This window comes from Limulus polyphemus, unplaced genomic scaffold (assembly GCF_000517525.1).
Source record: "Limulus polyphemus unplaced genomic scaffold, Limulus_polyphemus-2.1.2 Scaffold3194, whole genome shotgun sequence".
NCBI lineage: Eukaryota > Metazoa > Arthropoda > Merostomata > Xiphosura > Limulidae > Limulus > Limulus polyphemus.
Genome location: NW_013668804.1, coordinates 31,435 through 56,859, shown reverse-complemented (window position 1 = coordinate 56,859; position 25,425 = coordinate 31,435). Strand labels below are relative to the sequence as shown.

The 25,425-nt window shown below is 32.9% G+C and overlaps 1 protein-coding gene across 1 annotated transcript in view; it reads left to right on the top strand.

Annotated features, from left to right (window-relative positions):
• Positions 1 to 1,114: 1,114 nt before the first annotated feature.
• Positions 1,115 to 25,425, top strand: part of LOC106468860 (translin-like) — a 41,988-nt gene continuing 17,677 nt past the window's right edge. The window contains exons 1-4 of the mRNA XM_013929302.2: positions 1,115 to 1,336; positions 11,534 to 11,627; positions 19,752 to 19,848; positions 21,771 to 21,886. Coding sequence (XP_013784756.1) covers positions 1,256 to 1,336; positions 11,534 to 11,627; positions 19,752 to 19,848; positions 21,771 to 21,886 — 388 coding nt within the window. The 5' untranslated portion in view covers positions 1,115 to 1,255. The remainder of the gene's footprint in view (positions 1,337 to 11,533; positions 11,628 to 19,751; positions 19,849 to 21,770; positions 21,887 to 25,425) is intronic.

Sequence of the window (25,425 nt, the reverse complement as noted above, 5' to 3'; positions counted from 1 at the left end):
GGAATTACTGTGTACTAAAAGTTTGTATCAAGAAAGAATAAACTGGTTTAATCAAAAAAGGACTGGTATCGCTGAAGTTCCTAGGAAAGAATTTTACCTGAAATTAACAAACCAGCAGATACGTAACAGTAACCTATTCCACCGGCTAGTCAGGCTGTAGTTGCTCTTATTGTCTAAAGGGAATGACAAACAGCGCGCAGATAGCACAAGTCGCCTTGGGAAGATATAATGCTATAGCTTTAAGTATATAACGTGATGTTTTCTCAGTTTGAAATAAGCAACTAAACTCCACTTAGATAAACATCTCAGGCTACTTTTCAACTTATACGAAAAAGAAAAGATGATTGTCCGATGTGCTAGTTAAAATGCATACTTTGCAGCTTGTACTCTTGAACAAAGGTTATTTTTCATTGCGTGTTTACATTTGTGCCCAGTCTCTCTCTTTGTTCCACAAATACAGTTAGACTCAGAGAATTCGGAATTATTTCGTAGTACATATCTTGGTGGAATCTACTATTATTCTGCGGACCTATCTCATACTCTCTTGGGAGGAAAGGTTAAGATTGATCTAAGAATATCACACATTATGTTAAGTCTCTTTTCTTCAATTCAGTCAACTCAAAAGTTAAGTCTTATTCAACAATATCTATTCTGCCAAGTCTCTAGCTAGAGCAGTTTTAACTTAATAATTTTGAGTTGATAGACTAGAAGAAAAGCAGGTAGTCAACATTACTCTCCGTCCATTCTTGGGCTTTTCATTTCTGATCACATAAAGGACTTGACTCTTATAGTGCACTCACAGCCCCAATATGAGAAAAATATATTCACGATAGCGGGCTGTGTACCATGCACTCTTGGATTTATAATCCGAGCACATTATTCACCAGACAACGCCAGACCCATCTAATAAAGATGTGTTTTATTTGTTCACGTACGTTTGTTTGTTTCCTTTGCCCTCCAAGTTAATCATAACTCTCTGTATATTATTTTGCGGTTACATGAACTTCTCTGTCAAACGTCAATGTACCTGAATACCACTCACTAACAACCAGCAAGGTCTGTTTACTTTTGTTCTAATATTGATAGGTTTACATTTTGTTTAACTATTATTTTCTTCTAGATGTCACTACTTTCGACTAAAGCATCGTTTCATGTTGAATGGTTAGAATTGTTAATTGATACCGATTATATTTTGGTATTAAATAGTTAACTAGATTAAAATTAAATTGTGCGGTTAAGTAAAACGTGTAACAAAATGACGACGGAAACTAAATCTTTCGCTGAAATTTTTCAGTCATTCCAAAAACACATTGACACTGAACAGGATCTTCGTGAGGTGAATCTGATTTACGTATTTACTTAGGTTACTAATAGTAATACACTATACACTAAATTAAAATTTAAACAATACATTGATAGCGATACTGTGAACTGTGTGATATTTGACTGATAGTGATAATGATAGTTATTCTTTCGTATTAAAATTCTTGTTATCAGTTAATCAAGTTATGTGTTGCTGTTAGTGAGACTGTATCTGGTCGTACTCACTATATTTGTACTACTACTAGTTAGTAATAAAATTGGTATTAACTTCTATCACATTATTACTTTTGTAACATGACTTGTAACAACCATCATACACGAAATCTTATCAACACTATAAAGCGTTGAATATCTTAAAACTACAAATAGCGAGTCCTAATGTAAACAGTCTTTTTCAAGACTACCACAGCAACAATGAATTTGTGGTAATGGAAACAATTTAACAGTAGTTTTCAAAACTTTACACCACGTCTTTATGACTCAATATATTTAGCAACCTATCATAACCACTCAAGTCTCACCCTTAATTCTGGTAATATATATTACTATATTATGATGATATGTTTTATATTAAGTATTATAAGGAGTATAAGTCTGCAGACTTATAAGTCTATATGTGTTCCTTATGGTTTTGTATTGTCAACCTAAATTAATATTGTTAAGTTTGTAAAGGTATCCAAGTGATGAAAGAATTCATAACAGATTTAATAAATGTGATAATAAAAAAACATTCAAATATGTCATTATGTATTAAATGATTAACGTACATTGATGTTTAGGTTTGGTCTTATGTTGAAGTAGCTTGTTCCAATCAGAAGTTAATATTAATGTACCATTATTAGCTAGAACTAGAAGTTAAAAGTAGGATATGATGACATCTGTTCACTTTCATGTTTGTTCAGTAAGAGACATGATATATTGATAAGTTAAATGAAGATAAAATGTGAGTTTTGCAAAATACAGTGGTTAAAATCACAACCTAAAGTGTTTGAAGTTGAATTGCACATATGAAAATGTATAAATACGCTAATTACTGATACCAATAATGTACATAACGAAACATTGCACTAATACTAGCATATTTCATATGTCTTGTTCAATAACAAGTCAAGATAAGTATGAATATTAATAAAGGACAAGTATTGTAAGTAGAAGTTACATTGTATTTATAATGATTAATCTCAGAATAAAAGCAGTAATATATATATATGTATGTATGAAATTGTGCTTTGATATACTGAGGTATATCCAATAAGGTTACACATAAAGACATCTTCCTTCTTTATCATAGTCTCGTGATTATTGTGCCAGTGTCTGGTTTCTACCTCATTTTTATAGTAATATTAATTACACACAGATTACGAGGTCTATAGCAAATAACATGAACCACTTATTTTTAATGTATGTTTTGAACAGACTTATTTTTCTCAACCAAGACTAAGTATTTTTTTACATCATATTTGTATACGTTCATTGATATGTTTCACATGCATTTAGACTGATTGTGAAACATATGTTGCTGTACAAACAAACACAATGTATTACACGAAGACTAATAGTTTCTGAAATAAATGTATATTGAAAACAAATGACGCGTATAACTCGCTTATTATAATTAGTTTTCAGTCCAAAGAGCAGAATTTTATAGTTATATTTCCACCCGTACATGTTCCAAGAAAGTAATGAATTATTGTCAAGAAACTGGTATGAGCCTCCTCCCATTTCTCCGCCAACAGTCCATGAGCAAACAGACATGTAAGGAAGGGTTTGTTTAAATGAAATAGCCGCAAAACTATAGAGCCAATTAGAATATAGTCAGGGGTGAAATTCTCAGAAAAAAAAAGTAGAGGTACTAGGCTGGCTGAAGTGGACCTGTTTTTGAAAAAAATAAAATAAAAATTAGGTGTAAACATAAAAAATGACAAAGCAGCTTAAATAAGTCCTGGTGCTAGTACCACCTTAAAAATTATGTTCCAATACTCAGTACCGGTGAATACTGGCAGAAGTTCACCCCTGAATACAGTAAAGTTAACTACTCAGATGTATATGAAATGTCAGTCATCAATATAGCTATATACGGATGTCATTATTGTTACATTAATAAAACAATCCAAATAAATCACAAACAACAAAAACTTACACTATTTATGTGTTTTGGGACATATAGATTTTTTATGTGAAAGTTTGAGGTCGATATTGGTTATAAATGAGTTGTTATAAACAGTAATTCTATAGTCTGTGCCACTTTTACGTTTATTGTTTATGATGTATCTAGATATGTGATGTAATAATATGTATACAAAGAGTTTCTTATAGGGCAGTATAAGTAAGCTTAGTTTGTTCAATATGTATAGTTTCTGGTGCTTGTTATTTTAAATGTAACAGTAACATCTTTTCCTAACTTCAAGGTATATTATTATCTCCAGTAGCAATTTGAATATGTATAATTTGTGAGAGGAAAAACTTCAAAATTAAAAATGGCCAACAAGTGTAAACATGATATTATGCAAGATGACAATGCTTTGCATTTCTTACTATTCTAATAGTAGCAAGGATGAAGATGTAAAATTATTAGGACAACAAGGGGTCTGTTCGCTCATCAGGCTGTCCCATACAGTTAGAAAACAACTCTGGTCCATTCTAAGGGGCACCAAAATTGACATTGCAATTTGTAGTTCGTGTCAGTTTTACTGGGACAGGGGTGCCAAATACAAAGTTCACAAATGCCACAATTTTGCTTAGAGCCAGCCTCTCAGAGCACTACTTTGATAGTTTCAGTGACTTACCTACCATTTGTAAAATATATTATAGTACTACAGTTAGTATAGTAATATATGTGTAGTACTGTAGTTGTAGTAGTACTTAGTTAAAATGACCTTATTTTGTAAGATAAATTCAGGGGAACTTGTATAAAATTTTGTACCTGTAACATTGAGGCTTCTTCGACAACTCCATTTTCACTTGCTAACAGTTAGCTCAAATACAAATTGGATCTTACTGTTTAATACTAACAGTATTTTTAAACCTTGTTTCGGTAGGAGCCATCTTCAGCTAAGACAGTTGTATTTTTTAACAGGGTGGTTGGTCTATGTCCATTTTTTCAAGTTTAGCTTAGGAAAGTTGATGTTTCTCATAATGGGCATGTGTTAATGCTTGTTTTGTGTTACTGTTTTAAGGAGCATGTTGAAGTTTTCTGCTATTGTTTTTTTTTCACTATTTGGACTTCTATGTAACTATCTGACTAGCATAACATTATTACTGTTCAGATTTATTTATATTTATCCAGCAGTTCTCAGCAAGAAAACTTATAATTTTCTCTTCAAATGCTTCCATTTCCTTGATGTACATAATGACTTCTCTGCCTTTATATATATGAAAGAATCAGCGAATGAATTGTATCCTTCTCCTGAAAAAAATTAAATGTCATTGCCTCATGAAAGATCTCCACTATCCCTCTATTTTCTGTTTTGATTTTAGTTCTAAGTTTCTCCAGGACAAAGGACCATTGCTATCCTTGTTCACCCACTCTTGAGACAAGTAGAAACTTAAACTTGCTCTTTATTTTTCAGGAAATATCAATTCAGGGTTTAAACTTGTGTAAAGATGGCCTCATTTAATGCTGATACCAATTCATTCTGTAAGTCAATTACCATGTTAGAAAAATAAAACTGCCTTATTTGGAACCTAGCCTTTCTTTTCCAAATGTTAAACTTGTCTTCTTAGTTTTATTTTCTTCAGATTATAGCATAAAGGAATCAAAAGCCTTTATCTCATTAGTCCCTTGGATGTACTTGTAAACTTCAATAAGATTGTGCCTTAATATTTTGCTCTTAGAGATTTCAAGTCATCCCTATAAGATAACCCTTTCATCCCTTTTCAGTTTATGTAGTAAGACAGATAGCTATGTTCTTTTGGCTTGAGTAATATTGTTACAGTTGATTAATCACATTGCTCATTTTTGTTGTCGTAACTAGGCAGGGTCAAAACAAGTAGAGCAGATTATTTTAGTTTCCTCTGTACATCACAGTTTTTGAGGTAAAAAGCTGGCAAGTTTAAGCTTAAGAAAAAGTAGAATTGCTGATGCATCTGTCTTAAGTTATTATTAATTTATTATTTTGGTAATTTTAAATAAAAGGTTGTAAGAGTATTGGCCAAAGGTAGACATTCTATTGTGTTGATAATTTGGAAAGCATAGAGTAGCATTCTATTTATTTGTTTTGTGAAAAGAGAGAGACATGTGCTGTTAATGAAATTTGATGTTCTCATAGTCAGATTTGATTAAATGTCTACCTTAAATGAGTGGATGGTGGCCATTTCAATAGAAATTTGCAAAAAAGGTTGTTTGTATTGGTTGAAAAATTCCTTATTTCCTCTTAAATTTCAACTGATATTTTTTAAACAAAAAAGGTGCTTGACAGATTGCTATGAGCGAATTCCTATATTTTTCTTCAAGATTAGGGTTTAATTTTTTGCTGTTGTTTTAATAAAGTGAAGTATTAGTTGAATTGCAAATTATTCATTCAGTAAATTTCAATAGAATATATTTTATTTATGATTTAACAAACTATATCCTGTATCAAGTAAAAAGTGCCTAAACTATAACCTGTATCAAGTAAAAAGTGCCCTAACTGTAACCTGTATCAAGTAAAAAGTGCCCTAACTATAACCTGTATCAAGTAAAAAGTGCCCAACTATAATCTGTATCAAGTAAAAAGTGCCCAAACTATAACCCGTATCATGTAAAAAATGCCAACAACAATGAACTTGGATGCGTAAGTACAGCATGGGAAGGTCTGACTAAAGGTTTCAGTGCAGATTGAATTAGCTGAGAATAGTGCAATAAAAGAATAAGTACGAGACTTGAGTGGAAATTTTGAAAAGGAGGATTATGAACAAATTCAAAAGGAATTGGCTAAAAAGGACTGCTACTGTTTCTCAAAGATTAGTGGCAAAGACAAAAACTTAAAGGATTCATATGATTTCTGGTTCAGTTATACTGTTAGGTTTTGGCAAGAAACTTAAAGCTAGGTGCAAAGTTTAAATTTAAATGAGTGATTACTAGGTATTCCTCTGGATTTACAGGTAAAATAGTTAGATTTGTGAGTCTGGTAAGTGTAGGGGAGAGAAATACTGTGTAAACATGATGGGCTCCATTTAAACAGAAATCTTTGGAAAAGCCCCAAGTATCTCTTAGGGATAGTTTAAGTTCATATAGTAATGAAGACATATCTTATAACCTCAGGGGTTATGTCATAGATTTTTGATGGAAATGAAATGAAAAGTGCCAAAATGATATTGTACCCCCTCTCATAAAAAGCTTTCTTGATTTATACTGTCCTCTATTGGCACAAATTTGTGCTCACCAATAGCCTTGATACTCCTAATTACCCTCACAGAAACTAATGTGAGATATCCACATACTAACATGCAAAGGATTATGCAGCAACCCTCCACCATAACTAGCATCCTCTCTCATCTTGGAGCTGTTAACCTTCTCCAGATGTGTCACAGGTCAAAGGCCATGTCATTGCATTTGTTGACTCGCATTCAAAATTTTATTGACCTACTATTTCATGAATTTATGTCAATAAGTTTGAATAATCAAAAGTATGATTAAATTGATTATCATGAAAATAATAGACTAAAGTAAATTGTGGTTTCTGAGTTATTACTATTTTTAATTATTCCAGTTATTCAAGTAATCAAAATATTATCACCAAACTTGCTTACCCTGTGGCAAACTACTAAGGCTGGTAGCATCTACTGTCAACCTTGTTTTTGGAACTGCTGACTAGAAAAGAAGGCAACTATATGGTACCATTAACTGCCAACCTTTTTTATACATACTATAGATTAAGGGGCACTATACTAATCGATTAGTGGCATGACATACAAAAATAATCAGTTAATTAGAATTCGGGTTTTTTATTATTATATTACTATTTTTTATTTCATCCAACTATCCAAACAGTCAAAATATTCTGCTTGTTGTTAAGCAGAAAGCTACACAATGGGCTATTATTTTAGCCATCTTATTGGAGAATAATGCTTAGGTTTTTTCTTTTATTTTTAATATCTCATGAGAACGATTGATTAATGATCTGATGATTAATCGATTAGCAGTTTCCCAGCTCAACTTCAGAGGACATAATTAAAAGTTTTGTTATTATTGGGGACTTGATCACCAGTAATTATAATGAGTTAATGTGAACTGTGTCCCTGATTTAAAAAAACTCAAAATTTGCAGGATATTTTGAAAGAGAAACATTAGGTAGGCTTTATTAGTTAAGACAGTGTTGTGGAAAAGAAATGATTGGTGCAACAGGTGTGATTGTTCATAAAACTAATGTCCTCTGTAATATATGGATGCAAGGGGCTACATTTAAGTAGTTATTTGATTATTTGTTTGGTTTGGTGGGCGCGGAGATGGCCTTCATGACACAAATGGCTTTGTTACTTTGCTTATATTCTGTTAAATGTAATATGAATAAAAGTATGACCCTTTTTTTTCTTTTTTTTAATACTGATCAATTTTTAACTTCTTATAATAGGGAGAACATTGCTGCAATAGGTGGTGTTAGGATGAGTCATGGTGTAAGAAATTTAAGCTGTGAAGATAAGAGCTAAACCAGTTTAATTAAGATGTTTAAAATTTTATAGACGTACATAAACTACTCATTGGAAGCCTGGGTGATCATGCCAGTCTCCTAAGTGTAAAAACTTTTGGCTAATTCAAAATATGAATTTGGAATGCCAGTTGAAGGTAGATTGAGATAGAAAGATTAGATAGATCAAGACATGAGAGAAGCGGTGTAATGCTGGAGGATAGAAATTACTGGAAAAGAACTACCCTAGCTGACCCCAAAACTAGATGGGATTAAGGTCAAATGAAGAAGAAGATAAACTACTCATTGGATGTGTGTTTCAGTGGTGGAATGATAAGACTGGAACTAATGACTGAACTTAAAAACTTAAGAAAATGCAAGGTGATGGAAGGCCCTTCATCCATTCAAGGTCAACCCTAAATCAAAAAACAGTAGTAATAATGATAAAATTATTTTCTTTAATTCAAGATCAACCCTAAATAAAAAAACAGTAGTAATGATGATGAAATTATGTTCTTTAATTCAAGATCAACTCTAAGTAAAAAAACAGTGTTAATAATGAAAAATTATTTTCTTTAATTCAAGATCAACCCTAAATAAAAAAAACAGTAGTAATAGATAAAATTATTTTCTTTAATTCAAGATCAACTCTAAATCAAAAAACAGTAGTAATGATGATAAAATGATTTTCTTTAATTCAAGATCAACTCTAAATCAAAAAAACAGTAGTAATGATGATAAAATTATTTTCTTTAATTCAAGATCAACCCTAAATAAAAAAACAGTAGTAATGATGATAAAATTATTTTCTTTGATTCAAGATCAACCCTAAATCAAAAAATAGTAGTAATAATGATAAAATTATTTTCTTTAATTCAACTTAAATATAGTTTCTTTTTACATCTATATATCTGTTTGATAACAGTTTAAGAGAACTAATTCTAACAGCCAAAAACAATATTATTAGGGTTAGGAGTATAAAAACATAAAGCAAAAAATACAACTCTTGTAGAAGTGTGGACTTAAAAAATGGGCTACAAACCAGAAGCAGTTTTTGGGATAGTATTAGTCTTAAGAGTGGGTGTTGGTAGACTCTCTCCACCCAATGTTTTTGGGGTAACACCATTTTGACACTTCTATCTCCACCGTTATTTGCAATGAATAGTAGTTTGAGAGGTTTGAATTCTGCTAATTTATTTTCATATTGAGTTACCTTACACAGTCCACTCTTTTCTGTAACAGTCCATTATTGAATAGAAGACTTTGAAAACTGTTAATTCTAATGAAGAATGTTATCACAACATATGTTAGCAGTTGGTGGTTTGTTTTAGGGTTAAAAACAGAATTAGTTTTGAAATTAGAAAGGGGGGATACTTTTTTTTGAAGCCAGTAAAAAAAACTAGGATAATAGCTTAACCTAGTGAGGGGCAAGGAGGCTCATCCCTGCCTAGTCCTAAGAACATTTGTGATAACATTTTCAGTTTTGTGCCAATTACGCATTTTAGACCTAAACTGTGCAAACACTGCATTTTTGTGTAATTTAATGTTTACAATGCTTGAAAGGTGAGTTAATCACCTAGTGTTTTCTGTGTGTACTGTAAAGTTTTCCAAGTCCCGTGGGAACTTACAGTATCAACTATGTCTTGGAATCTTAGAGTGTACTTCCTGATTATGTACACTTATCAGCTGGAGTTCAAACATCGGAAATCTAAAAGTCATTCTGAACTTTGACTTTGTTTACAGTATATTGATATTTTTTTAAAATCAAATGCAGTACCAATCTTTTCTTTGATGTTAATTATGTGTAACTGATTGGAACTTGTATAATTTTTAAAATCCAATAACTAATTAAAATACAGCTTTTATATTTATGCAGTTAAAATATACTTACTGTAGCCTCCACTTAAAAACACTAAATGTTTTGACATCATCTTCAGGAGTAATTTGTAAGAGTTTTGTTTTCAGTATTTATACTCTTACTACAAGTTGTGTGATGTTATGTTATTTTTATAACTTACTGATCAATTTTTACAATAGGTCACACTATATACTAGTTCAATGACTTACTTACTGTACCTTCTTCATCTGTGTGTATAATGCTTCTTTTCCTTTTTTAAATTTTACTATTTCCAATGACTCTTGGATATTGATAACAGTCAAAGTGTGAAGTTGAGCAAGAATCATAGTTTTATTTTATGAAATTGTGTTGTGTTCATTCTGCTTTTGTTATTTCTTATGTAACCTTTGTATTATTGTAATCTTTAAGTTTGTTTTAGTTTGGCCAATATGAATACTCCTGCATCACATTCTATTTTATAAATCTCAGTTTTGTCTTTTAACTGTGATTTATCTTTGGTATTTCTCCAAATTTTTTAATATTATTCATAGAGGTTCTTCATTTTAATAAATACAACAAGAGCTATAAATTTCTCTCCCTATATTACCAAGGAGAGAAAAATAGCTCTTCTCAGAAAGAGTTCTTCATTTTAATAAGTACAACAAGAGCTATAAATTTCTCTCCCTATATTACCAAGGAGAGAAAAATAGCTCTTCTCAGAAAGAGTTCTTCATTTTAATAAATACAACAAGAGCTATAAATTTCTCTCCCTATATTACTAAGGAGAGAAAAATAGCTCTTCTCAGAAAAAGTTCTTCATTTTAATAAGTACAACAAGAGCTATAAATTTCTCTCCCTATATTACCAAGGAGAGAAAATATCTCTTCTCAGAACAAGTTCTTTTTTCTAGTACTTGTTGATGACATCTTTGATTCTTTATTTTACTCGTCAAAATCAAGCCACAACTATCCGTCTTGCATTGCAGAAAGTTAATTTGCACAAAATAATCTGAACCAGAAAATCGTGTGTATGTCTGTATGTATGATATTGGCTGGCCTTATGTAGGGGTTATATTTTAAAACGAAATTGGTCTTAAATTACATTGATTCACATGTGCTTTGTCTTTTCTTGAAATTAAGTGAATGAAATCCTCATATTTGCCATGCTGATTATAGTATTTTCAGTTTTTTAAATCCACTCTTGGATTTTTAAGGAGCACTGTTATTTCTGCTTCTTGGACAAAGTTAAGAAGCATGATTGCACTCCTTAAAAATGATGTTCTGTCCTGAAGATGGGTTACAAGTTTTATTATTTCTTAATGACGTTAAACAATTGTTTTGCCTGGAATATAATATAAACTTAGCTTTTTTTTTTAGTTTTCTCATAAACAAATTTTAACTATTTTTAACTGACATTGAACCATTAAGAAATTTATAAAGGCTTTAATTATAATAATTGTTAACTTTTTGTTTACCATTTGTATTTTAACATCTTTACTTGAAAACATTAAGTTTAGTTTCTTCTTTGATTTGTAACATTTCCGTTGCATGTGGAGTGAAACAGATTTTCTCAAGTTAAGATTTTTCTTAGTTCATTGAAATACCAAAGCACATTTTACATGTTAGACTCATAAAAGTTTAAAAAAAATACTTGGTGGTTTATATGGCATAATTTAATAAAAATGCAGTTTTTGTTTTTATAAATAAACATTTTAAAAAACAGAAACTTTTTCCCAGTTGCATAATGAAATATTTTTAAATAATGTTAGGAGATTCGGTTAATTGTCCGTGACCAAGAACAAACTGCTAGAAGAATTCTAACTGTATTACAAGGTGTGCATCAACCAGAAGGACTCAGAGAAAGTAAGTTTATATTGATAAAAGTAGTAGTTTAGACATTGTTTTGAAATAACAAATAGTACATGTACATTGTTATAACCAAGTAGTGTTGGAGTACTGAAGTTATATGTTTTGATTTAGAGTTTTGGACTGGTACATGTTGGTTGGTATTAAATTTATATTAAAGAAATTTATTTGTTTGGTTAGAGTTCTTAACTTCAGGAACATGTGGTCTGTGACAAGAGTATGTATTCCTCAAGTTATCAAATAGCAAAAATAGGAAAGTATTTATTAAAATACTTACTGTTCTGATTAATGTCAATGAAATCTGTTGTGAGATCTTTATTACTTTGGACTGTGAGTGGGTGACCTTAACCCTATCATGACTAGTAAACATCTTTTTCAAGTGTTTAATGTACACCTGAAAAAAGTCAAATTTCAAAATTTAAATAAAATAGTAACTTCAATTCTTTCTTAACAAGTTTAGCTAAACAAATATTTGAGAATTGATATTTAACATTTATTCAGTGTAATTTACAATGAAAATGCCAAAAATATTCGGAGTAGTCTCACCTGTAAATAATGCACTATCAATTTGCTTCTGAATTTTGTGACCCTTCTGAAGAATAAGTTTATATTTGCTAAGAAAGTATCATCCCTTGGAAAATACAGTGATTCATGTCTTGTTTTAAATATGATTTTTTTCCTCTTTTTATGGTTTTATTACCACAGCCTTTCATTGCCATTCAATTTTATTATGCCGCAGCATATAGTCTGAACAATTAATGATGAAACGTATCTTTGAAATACTTATAGCTAATTCTTGAATGTGATTGGATAGAGCAGATTATGATTAATCTACATCAATACAGAGTAAATAAAATGTGTTAGCAGTGATTTGTGATATTTTAAGATAAAGACTTTCTGAAGTTTTTGCAGTCATGGACAAAAGAATATAATAGGAAATTAGAACACATGGAAAACAGCTACAGATCTGGGAATGTTTGTAGAGCCTTATTATCCAATAGGCACAGTGCCTAGGGCCTATGAAAAATATATTTCAAATCATTTAAGAAATTTAAATATACAGTTATAAAAAATAAGTCTAAAAAATATAAATAGAATTATATTTTATTTTAATAGAAGAAAACGAGACAATAAGAGAAGGTTTTTTCAAACATTAAACAAAATTGATCACATACAATATATCAAAATAAATCAAATGCACTTTATGGGATTTTTTCAGTGCAAAATTTCTTATAATGTCATTGTGTCCATCTTTCGAAGCAGTTCACTCTCAATTGAAAGTAAGGAAAGAGAAGAGATCTGATCTTGGCCCATAGTTGATCTTAAACAGTTTTTAATTCTCTTTAAGTTTGGAAAAAGACCGCTTACTTTCACAATTGGTTGCAAATAGTCAAAGATAAATTTGAAATGCAATGTGGACATTAGGAAAACTGGTTATTAGTGCATTGTTGATTAGTTGCTTCAGCATTTCATTAACAGTTTTCTTTTCCGCATACATGTTTGAGAATAACAAAAATTTATCAACAAAGGATTCCTCCAAATCACTGGAATAAGTCTTTACCAGATTCCTGGCTTTCAAGATACATGCATCCCGGGACAGTGATTTGTCAACCAGGAAGCCAAATCTGACGTACAACATGGAATATGCTTCTCAATGTCTACGCATCTCAACAATGAGCTTGTCTACAATAGGATAAAATGTTTGTGTTTGAAATCTGTCACTCGCACTCATGGTTGAGACTGTGCCATCCCTGGCTCCTTCATCAAAAAAATGTTTCCTCACACGTTCGCGTTCAGTCCCCATCTTCTCTTGTAGTGTAGTCACTTTCAGAAAATTTCTTGGCCGTTTTTTTCAAAACTGTTAAATTTGTCACGAATCTCTGAGAAGTATGCCAGAAGACTGTCATACAATTTTACAACTGTGACCAATTCAGTTCCAGGTTCTTGAATAGATTTATTGGCTATGTTTAAGTTTTTAAGTAAGTCATTCCAGATAGTGCATATTAATGCAGTTTTAAATGTATAAAGTTTTTTGGCAAGGGATGTAGCTTCATGAACAGCCGAAGGAGGTTGTCCAGCACGTTCTGCAACACTGATCAGACTCTGAGTAGTTCATGAATAGGGCTGTCACGGCATCACTTCTTGCAGACCATCGTGTTTCTGAACTACATATGCAATTCTTTTGGTTTTGAGACTTTTAGTAAGTATACTCAATCTTTGTGGTTAAGCTGAAAAGAAATTGTATATGGACTGTAGAACACCAAAAAAGTTTACAGCTATTGTGAAACTTTCTACAGCAACAGATACTACCAAATTTAGACTATGGGCTGCGCATGGTATCCACCCTGCTAACTTGTTGATTTATTTGAATCTTGTTTGCACACCAGAGTATATCCCGCTCATGTTGCTTGCATTGTCATAAGATTGTGATCTGCACCATGCAAGATCTATTCCACTTTGTTGAAAAAATTTGGTCAATACATCAAAGAGGTACTTGCCATCATGTCTCTCAATAGGGATGAATTGCACAAATCTTTCCACAACTTTTCCATCAGAGAGCACATATCGAAGTATTACAGTAAGTTGATCAGTGTGGAATAAATGCTTACACCGTAGTACTTCGATTCTTTGATTTCTGTAATAATATGTTCCTCAACTTTTAATCCCAACATGTCTATAAATTCATCACAAATGGTCGAAGATAGGTAGGACACATATCCTTTTCTAGGATTTTTGAATTTTTCAACATGTTCAAGAAGAAAAGGATCAAATTCAGCCAATAATTCAATACACCCAAGAAAGTTCCCATTGTTTGGACTGCCAATGATTTCATTGTCACCTTGAAAGGCTAAGCCTCTCTCAGAAAGGAATTTTATAACAGCTACTATTCTTTTTAGAACTTCAAACCAGTATCTAAATGCTTTTTGTTTGGTATTTTCCATCTCTGCATCTATTCTAGTAGCTTTCTGGTGCTGCAACTTGTTAGAGAGTGCATGTAAATGATATTTTGCCTGCTCATGTGAGTATATTCAGGCAGTGGCGTTCTTCCAATCATCAAATCCTGTTTTAAATTGCTTGGGATGATCGTCATTAGAAAATAGTTTGCACACATACCAAAACACTTTTCCAGTTGAAGGCGAATAGGTCAACCAGTCACGTTTAATAGTCTCACCATTTGCCATGTGTCTGTAGAAGTATTCTTTTTGGACAAATCATTTTTGCATTCACTTCCCATTCAGCAGGATCACTGCTTCTGCATTGCTCCTCCTCACACAAGGCCGACACCGTCGACACGGGTGGTTGTGGTTCAGGTGGAGAACAATCTTCTTGAACACCGCATTCCTGTTGAAAACAAGAAGATGCTGCTACATCATCAGTCTCACAGATGGAGATGTCCTGTCCTCCACTTCTGGAAGTAACAAAACGGTCGGTTGTTGCGTCATCCTTTTTAAAAATTTTAACATTGATCCTTGCTGTTTTCGTATCTCTTCTTCCATGGATCCTCTTTTCTTTCTTTTGGCATGTCCAGATTCATGTTTTCTTCAATAATCATCTGCCATGTTTCAGCTATTTACCTGAAAGTAGAAGGAGGGAATATAATATATATATATATATATAAGTAACTGAATGTTGGTTGAGGGTCCAATATCCTGAAGGTGCCTAGGGCCTATGGAGGTTTTAATCCGGCCCTGAATGTTTGTATAGTTCCATTAAACCTTCTTATTTTTTCCTGAACATTTTTTAATGGTAGATTATAGTTGTTAGAAAGCTACAGAAATTTTCTTCTATAACACGATATCAGGTAATCCTAGTTAGGTTTAATGAGTACAGTAGATGAAGACAAAATATTCTGATGAGACTCAAAACCTTATTTATTGAATATTATTGTTAAGTTTATTGTGTTCCAACAATGCACATAAATATAATAACTTATAATATTTATTTAGTAAAAATTAACTATATTTATTAGATGTTTGTTGTTAAGCACAAAGTTACACAATGGACTATATTTACTGTGCCTTCCACTTGTATCAAAGCTTGAATTTCTGTGAGGATACCTCACCTCTGCACATAGAATAGCTTGATTCCCGTGTGCATCTGGCTGTGAGATTGGCATGTCACTAGCCTTGAGCTACCTCCCCCTTGAAAAACAAGTTTAACATGAACTGTGCTAGTACATGATGTCATCATTCCAAAACATACATACCTCCACTGACACTAATAGCTATTTCTCGATCTTCATCTTTGCCATCTAACGTTGTGTTCGCTTGCCCTAGTCTTTATATACCCCACCTGACTGCCCTTGGCAGTATCTAATTTGCAAAACTTTACGCCGGTCCTCACATGCCCTCTGTGCAGGTACTGTATATAAGCATTGTATGAGGACAATAAAATCACTTTTCCTCGACAAAGCACAAGCATTCAGACTAACATTTTGTGATTTACATTTTCTTAGTTTTCACTTTATAATAATCAGGAATTCTTTGTTTTATTATCCAGAGATATATTTCATTGAATGTATTTTTTGTTTTTCCTCCCAATATATTATAAAAAGAAAATTGGAAGCTGTCTGTGACCTGATTCAGGGCAAGATGGAGCCCTTCATGCAGCCCGGGGTATCTTTCCCGGAGGTTTTAATTTTAATTTTCATTCTGAAAGGGGAGAATTTAGACTCCATGTTTTCTGCTCCTTCTTTCACTAGAGCTTCCTCTCCCGAGGACTTATCTAATCAGCCACTTTCTGCCTAATTGGGACTTTAGGGTTGTTTTTCATGATTTGTCACGTCATCTCTTTGAACCCATGGCCTCCTGTTCATTATATCACCTTTCTCTCACAGTTTATTTTTTATTGTTGTTAGCTTCTGGATGCCATCATTCTGATTTATTTGCCATTCATGTTCAGTGGACTCTCTATCATTTATCTATATTTTGCTTTTTCCTGACCGATCATTTATTCCAAAAACTGTCACTGCCAGAGAAGGAAACAAATCTTTTTTCTCCTATTTATTTACCTGGCATTTCTCATCTTTACAGTAGATCAAACCTGAATTGTTTGTTATGTCCTGTCAATGTGCTCAAATGTTAGGTGGCTCACATGGAAATATTTTGAGGCCTTAGTAACACACTTTTTATTCATTTGGATCCTGCGCTATCCAAGGATTTATCACCTGTTACTTTAACCAGATGGCTTCAGAAGTTGATCCATGTTGCCTATTCGGGCTTATCTGTTAATGATTGCAATATGTTCCACGCCACCTCTCACCAGATTCGACACCTATCGATGTTTTTGGCTGCTCGGTTGAACTGTTCTCTAGAAGTTATTTTGTGGGCAGATATGTGGACTACTCCTGACACGTTCATATCTCATTACCTTCATGATCTGGCAGTTTCCTTTTTGATGGGATTTTGTCTTCCCCCTGTGACTGTATTGACTACCTCTACTAGTTTTTAACAGGGAGGTGTGTAACATGTTATCTGACTTACAGTTATTGTTCTTTTCTCTTCTAGGGTCCCTATTGATTTCTTTTGGATCCCACTCAGTGGTGAGTGTTGCCCAGTTGGGTATGTTTGTATTTAAATTCTGCTCTAGCAACCTTTATATCAGTTCCTGGTTGCAATGGGCTCTGTTGAGATGAGGTGTTCCATAAGACCATGTGGACGGTGGTGATATCTTATTACAACATTTCTAATGGACCGCTATTCATAGACTATAATGAGTAAAGCTAAAGGGGATTTTGCCAGTCCCTGCTGATCTTAGAGCTGAATCAATTGAGGTCAGTTTGTTTTTAAAAGTTAGGGAGCATTTGTTGTACTGTCTCTGGAGAACTGTTTCTCAGGAATCTTCAATGATTATGTTCCCCCCTTATTTCTACTAGTGGAGCTTGGGAGATCCTACCACACCCAGTTTCCAGTCACTGAGGTGGTTGACAGAGGATTTTCCTTCGAAGTGTTGAATTTTCTCCACTCTTGGAGAAGAGGATGAAGTTGGGGACCTTCCTACCTGGGTTCTTGGAAGTTTTTTCCCAGATGTTGGTAGGAACAGGACGAACCTACATGGGAGCCTACTCATAAAACCAGTCCAGATTTGATGCTTAGCTATCTGATGGGTAGGTGCTTGGACCCTCTTATGAATACTGCCAGGTCTTGTGTTGTTCATGCAGAGGGTCCACTATCTACTCGTAAATCTGAACGTGACACGGTCCCATCTTTGGTCCTTGGTGGGATAGTGTTTCACATCCTCTCCATAATTCAATGGGTAAGTGGAATTATCCTTGCCAACTTGGTGGGGGAGTATAGACAACTGTTTGTAAATCCAGACTGGATAAGTTCTGCACTTTGGTGGAGTATGGCATATGATCACGTCAATCCAGACTTGGGATGTTGCCTTTTGGATTTCTTCAGGTTGATCAGAAGAATTGTCCACTTTGGTGTTGCTTTCTTTCTTTCATAAATCTGGTGATTTGAAATGCATCATTCTGTGGTCACTGGTAGGGATCCTATCATAAAGATATCTATATCTGCAGTCCAACTGCCCTGGCCACCAATGAGGGATATGGGTACCCTGATCCCTTAAATCCAATCTGAGTTGTGGAACCTCAGCTGTTTGGTCGTGGCTGGACCATTATACTTGTATTATATTCCACCCTTTTCAATTTTCTATAGTTCTGAGTGAAGAGCTTACATATTCTGGATGTAGTGCAGTGTTCCCCACTGTGATACCACTTTTCGTGATACATATTTGTTTTCTGCAGATGCCTTCTGTATGATCTCTGTCATCACCGGCCTCTTTGCCTTCTCAGTGTGGGATGCTAGCTATTAGTGTCAGTGGAGGTATGTATGTTTTGGAAGTTATCATTTTCCTAAACTGAAAATGTATTTCCAAACATACTTACCTCCGCTGACACTCTCCCTGCTTTCCTCCCCACAAATAGTTGGTGTTAGTGACTGGAATGAAGTAAGTATAAAAAAGTGATTTTATTGTCTGCATACAATGCTTATATACAGTATCTGCATAAAGGGCATGTGAGGGCCAGTGTAAAGTTTTGCAAATTAGATATTGCCAAGGCAAGTTGAGTGGGGTATATAAAGACTGGAGTAAGCGAACACAATGTTAGAAGGCAAATGTGACTTGTCTTGGTGACTTATCTGTGCCAATACCACAGTGGGCATTCCATTGCCACTTTCCTGATTTCCTCCTTTTTCGTCATTGCTAAAATGACTTCTAAGAAAAACATATTAGCACTTGAACCTTGGTTCTCTCAGAAGTCTCTCCAGAGGATTAAGGATTTTTCTTCACTGTGAAACTTGTATAGTAGTAGGAAGGGTCAGATCATAAATACTTATAAATTGTAAAGAAAACATATTTAAGAAGATCGTTCAGTTCAACCACCTAAAAAAAACAAAGTTTGAGTTTTTAAATTTAGCTGCATAGATAAATTAGGATGGTTAAAATAAAAAAAACTAAATTTTTCAGATGATAATGTTCCTGGCTATGATCAAATTTATTCCTGAAATGGATGAGTAGGGAACTGTTAGAAGCTAAAGTGTTGTCTTTCCAGATTCTCTGGAAATTGGAAGGGAATCCAGATGTTTAAAATATTCCCAGTTTTATTTATATGTAATTTATATAGAATTACAAAAATTAGTATCCTGTTAATTTGTCTTCTTTCAGTAAGGTAATAGAATCTCATATTTCTAAAATAAGTTAGTGATAAAAGATTTTTAGTGTTCTTGGTGTGTGATGCTGACTTCTGTAGGTCATCTGGCCTTCAGTCATCTTAGTTTTTTCACTATTATTAAAAAACAAAACATGATTCTTGTTTCTATAACATTTTAAGAAACAAATTCAGGATTTAAGTAAAAAAGAAGCTAAAAACTGGAAGTAAAAGAATTACAAAAACATCATTGCTGTTCATATAATTATTTCATACCCCATTTTTTTGCTGTATTAACTTCTAAGTTATGGAATACCTCCAAAACCATAAATACAGGATTTCATTTACCTGTATTTGACAAATAATATACTTGAGGCCTTTCTTTCTGTGTAACATTATTTAACAAGAAGTCCAGTGTTAGTGTGTTTTTTCTATTAAATTTCTTTTTTTGCTTTTCTCATTTTTAGTACCAGCTATATGTGAAAAAGCTAGAATATTGTTTGAAGATGTTAGAAAACACTTTAAAGAACTGAAGTCTAAGGTTCCTTCAGATCAGTACTACAAGTAAGTATGGTTATGTTTATGTTGAATGCCAAGGCTATTGATAATTAAACCTGTAGATGATAGTTAATAATAACTGGAGAAATGAAAGTATTTAAAAATGTATAAAAGCATTTTCATGCTCTTCATGTTAGAAGTTCAGAATATCTTCCATGAAGAATCTAATGATTACATGAGAGAGTATTGGAGATATGTGTGTGGATGAACGGGTAAATTGGTTATATCTGTGGCATGTTTTAAGGAGAGATGTTTGCATAGTATTGGCTTCACTTAAGCATGAAGAATCTAATGATTACATGAGAGAGTATTGGAGATATGTGTGGATGAACGGGTAAATTGGTTATATCTGTGGCATATTTTAAGGAGAGATGTTTGCATAGTATTGGCTTCACTTAAGCAGGTTAATAAATAATGTTTAGGGCAGCTCCAGATCAGAGGTTCCCAAACTGGGGGGGCCTTAGCAAGTGCACAAAATACACAGTGCTGTTAAGGTACTCAGTAGCTATAGATTCATTGGGTGGGGGCCTCAGTTAGGATGCCGAATGTTTGGGAGGAATTTCTTGTGCTGAGAAAGTTTGGAACCCTTTACTTTAGGTGTCTCTTCGAGACTTACAAAGTTTAGGTAGATGGTAAGGGAAACTTTTTTACCCTGGGGGATTAAGTTATGGATTATTGAAAGACTTGAAGCAAACACTTGTATTCTTAAGAAGAAAGAAAACTTGATTTATTTTATAATTATTTAGGAATCTTTGCATCAGAAGCTCCAGTTGCAGTTAGCATGTGAGATCAGTTTTGGTTAAATGAAAATTATAAGAATGTTATTTTAGGCTTTACTAATGAAAAAGGAAAGGGGTAAATTAGTTTATAAGAAATATTACTTTAAACTTTTAGCTTAAATTACTTATAATTCATGTAAGCAATCAGTGCACTCTTTCTTATGTGTTGGTATCTAACTTGGATCAGTTGAAACATTCAACAGAATTATACAAGATTAAAACAATCTGTGTTCTTAAATCCAAAGTTCATATAAACCGAGTCAAGAAATTACATTTCTCCATGCTCAGCAATGTTACTTTTCACATAAGCTTTCAGTTAGAAAAATCTAGTGGTTACTTCATGTTTTTGATTCATTCCTTAGATTTGGGTTTCTCCCAAATCATCTTCAGGTAATGAGAAACTAAAAACGTATTACCAAAAGTCATGTTTATACTATCAAATCATACCAGTCTTATTACTTGTGCAATTGTAATTTAGTTGCTTTTAGTTTTTTATTTACATTTCTTTTTTTAAATAAAATTTTGATTTAATTCATTTAATACGTAAACGGAAATCTTAACAAATGTAACATGTTGTGAGTGTATAATTTATATTTATCTTTAAATGTTTTTCCAGAGATTTAACAAGCTCATCTATAATGATAAAATAACACAATAGTGTGTGTAGCAGTTAAAAAGTTAGTGAAATGAACCACAGTAAATAGAACAAACTATCAGAAGACTTGAAATTAAGGAAGCTAGTTTCATCACATTTGTACGTTTTCTTCAGGCTTCGGAAGACAGAGTGAGAGTGAAGAGGATATATGAAACTAGTTTCTTTAATTTCAAGTCTTTTGATAATTTTTTTTCCATTTACTGTATTATTTTCACAAACCTTTTAACTGCTCATCTCTATTTATTAATTTTATTTGGCTAGATTTGCATGTAACAGTTAAAGTCTACTTTAAATCTCCTTTTCCATACCATTAAAAGTTTAAGCTCTTTCAATTCTTGATTACGCTCTGGAACATTCGAGGGTTTTTGAGGAATTAGAGATTCATGTATTCCAAAGATAAACTTAATAATGTTGTGGATAACAGCTACTTACTTTTATTAAATATAGTTTTTCAAGTAGATCAACTAAACCTTACTTTTTATTATTATTTTAAGATTTCATGATCATTGGAGATTTGTTAGTCAAAGGCTGACTTTTGTAGCAGCCTTGACTGTCTACCTTGAGACAGAGTCTTTGATAGAAAGGGAACAAGCAGCAGAGATGCTAGGAGGTAAGAATCAAATGTCTGTTTCAGAGTTACATGTATATGAAATGAGATTCCACATACATATGAGAAAGTATCTCCTTTTTTATATTCAAATCATGAAGTTTATAATGGGTCAGTATTGTGTTTTTTCTTATCCAAATAATTATTTTAGAATGAAATGAGGATGACTCTTAACTCTAGTGCACTATGTACCTCACAAAAAGCTTTCATTTGATGACTGAATCCTCATTTTTTTTTTTGACATTATTTACAATCATTTTATACATTTCAGTGTAGAATGTTTTTTTATGTATAATATGTAGATAGTGCATGCTGATGACTAATTCACTTGTTTTGACAGATTTACCAATTTCATTCGAAACTGAAGTATATCCTAATATAGGGGACAGTTGATGATCAGTTTTCAGAAATATTGCTTAAATGGTTAGGTGCCTTGTATAGTGACTTTCAACATCCAACTAAAACTTTGTAGGAAGGTTTTTATCGATAATTTTATCCTGCATGACCATGATTAATTATTTTCTGCTTTTAAAACTTGTATGTAGTTTAAAAGCCTCCAAGTGATACAGTGGTAAATTTTCAAACTTAACTAGTATGCTATGCTTTAACTAGTACTTATTTGTATGTAGTTAAGCACAAAGCCACACAATGAGCTATCTCTGCTGTTCTCACCACGGGTATTGAAACCAGCTGTCTCGTGTTATAAAAGTTTGTAATTATTGAAGAAATATTTATACTGTCATTTATTATGTAGTTAAAGTTTAAATAAAATACCTAAGTGATGTTACTAATATTTCTAACATTATACTGAATAATCACTATATGTCAAAGTTCATGTACTGATTCTGCTGTGACCAAACCAGTTTAACTCTATTGGCTAGTTTGATGTTTCTCTAAAATGACTGCATCTATTAGCATAACTTTTCTAAATATACTATTGTGATAAAAAAAAAGTCAGACCTTTGACCTTTTTTTTGTTTTTGATATTTCTTAATGTTTTCAATTAATTTTTTTTGCATTGATATAAAACACATCCTAAAATAGATATTTTTTACTGTATTTCTTAAACCTAGGTTTATAGTTTACAACCATATTTTCTTATGACAAAACTACAGTTTTATTAAAAATAGTATCAGTATATGTATGGATATTGTGTCTGCACATAAAACGCTGAGATACTGCAGTAAAAAATACTGAAATTTATAAATAAATCAGCAAAACTAAAAACTTTTTGTTATTGCTCAGAATTTTTAATATTGCATATTTAGATAATTTGATCACGCGTCTGATTTGCCACCCAGTGGCACAGCGGTCTGTAGACTTTCAACACTAGAAACCGAGTTTCGATACCTGTGGTGGGCAGAGCACAGATAGCCCATTGTGTAGCTTTGTGCTTCATTACAAACAAACACATTTGATTTAAATATAATTTTTATTCTTATATTTTACTTTGCCCATAGGAACACTATATTAGATGTAAAAAAACAGCTAATTCTGCTGCTAGATTAGCATTTCTGCTTGAGTTGACATGAAGGGTTGAATTTGAATTATCCAAGTTCAGCTTACTCCAGAGATGCACTGCTACTAAGTCTAATATTTTGATCTGAGCCAGTTCTGAACATTTATCGTTTATGAAAGTATATACAGTATATACATTTTATAACATTGATAAAGTATCAGGCAGTAATAAAAGAGTAGCTCACACATCATAAAGAAATAAAAATGATTTATCATGAAGCTAGTAATTGGTCTGAAAACTTTTTTGGAACAGCTGTTGTACCAAATCAATGAAACTGTTTCAAGGTCCCATTTATTACACATGATATAATATTCCATTTGATATTTACACATTTCTTGAAAATTGGATATTGTTTAATTAAATGGCATGTGACAAACCATATTTAAGGTTATCTTTGATAGATTGTTTAGGCAGAGTATTCATAACGAATCTAAGTTTCAAATGGACAGCAACTGCCTGTTGTAGAAACCTACAGATGTAGAGGATGACATTTTGAAAGTCTTCCGCCTTTCGTTTTATGCGACTAGTATACAAGCACAGTTAAGTATATAAAGATTTAATTAATATTATTTAACTGTGTTCAGTACTTATATGACCTCATTCTGAATAAGTAACTGTCACTCCTGGGTTTTCTAAAAGCAAGGAATTAGTTAACTTTTCAGAGTTAACTTCGTACTTTTCAGAGAAACATGTTATCGAGTTGTTTAGCATTTCAGAAATGGATCGTGCCACATGCTGCTATATATAATATTGATTTTAAGCATGTGTACCACACTCAGGTTTTATTATATTCAGCACTATCAAATTTCAGTCAAAAATTGTTAAGGTATAAAATTATGGAGAAAAAAAGTTTAACAATGTTTTACGGTAATCTTGCTTAAAACTTTTAGGCTCTTTTACTTTTTAATACCTATCTATATCTCTGTCTATCCTTCATCTACAAAACAGAGTTATCTATCTCTCTCTCTCTGTCTGGTTTCATAAATTGTGAGGAAAATGCTAAACCAATTTCAATGAAATTTGGTAGAGGAATTCAGATGGATCAACTCTAGAGATTCAGTTTATATGGTTAAGTTCCCTTTAATGGGTGGTTTGAGTTTGGTAACCATTTCACTTTTACCACCATAATGCCACAAATGAGGGCTCAATTGACTGAGGAGGATGGTAGCAAAGTATAATTTGAGTACTTTTGAATCATCTGATGAACAGTTCCTGTTCTATAGCTCAAAATGTAAAAGGGAGCACTCCACGTTCCCATTTAGAGCATTACCTTGTAAGTCAAGTAATTCTGAGTACTTTTGCTAGTATACACTGAGTGGTCACAAGTAAACAGACACCTAATTTTTCATCATTTAACTGATTTATGCTAACTAATTTGTGTTAACAGAGCACTATATAAATGAAAATGGTCTACACACTAATTATCTTGTGCTACAACATGCCTAGAACTCATGGTTCTCTCGAATTGTCAGATTTTGTTAGAGGAAGGATAGTTGGTCAAGCAGATGGTGGAATAAGTCAGCGGCAAATTCCGCTTTCGACAGTCAACAGAATCATCATGCAGTTCGGGAAACATGGCAAGGAAACAACTGACCAGCGTCCGGGTTGTCATGGTCCATCGGAGAGGACAAAAAGGGCTGTCAAGAGAAGCATCGAAATGGATCCCAGATTAACGATTGCAGAAATGGCCAAAGTTGGTGGGATGAGCCTGAAATCTGTTCAACAGATTCTCCACAGATTGGGTTATCGTTGCAGAGCAGCTAGACGGAAGCCCTTATTAAGACCTGCCAACATAGTCAGATGAATCAAGATTCGCTCAATTTTCGGACAGTGGAAGGATATGGGTATGGAGAATGCCTCACCAAGAGTTTTGGCTCAACAGATTGCAGCCAACTGTGAAGCATGGTGGTTTCAGCGTGATGGTTTGGAGAGCTGTTTGGGTTGGTGGAAGATCGAGCTCAGTGGTATGCGTTAGTAACATAAATTTTGTGAAATACGTCGAAATATTGGAGGAAGGACTCTT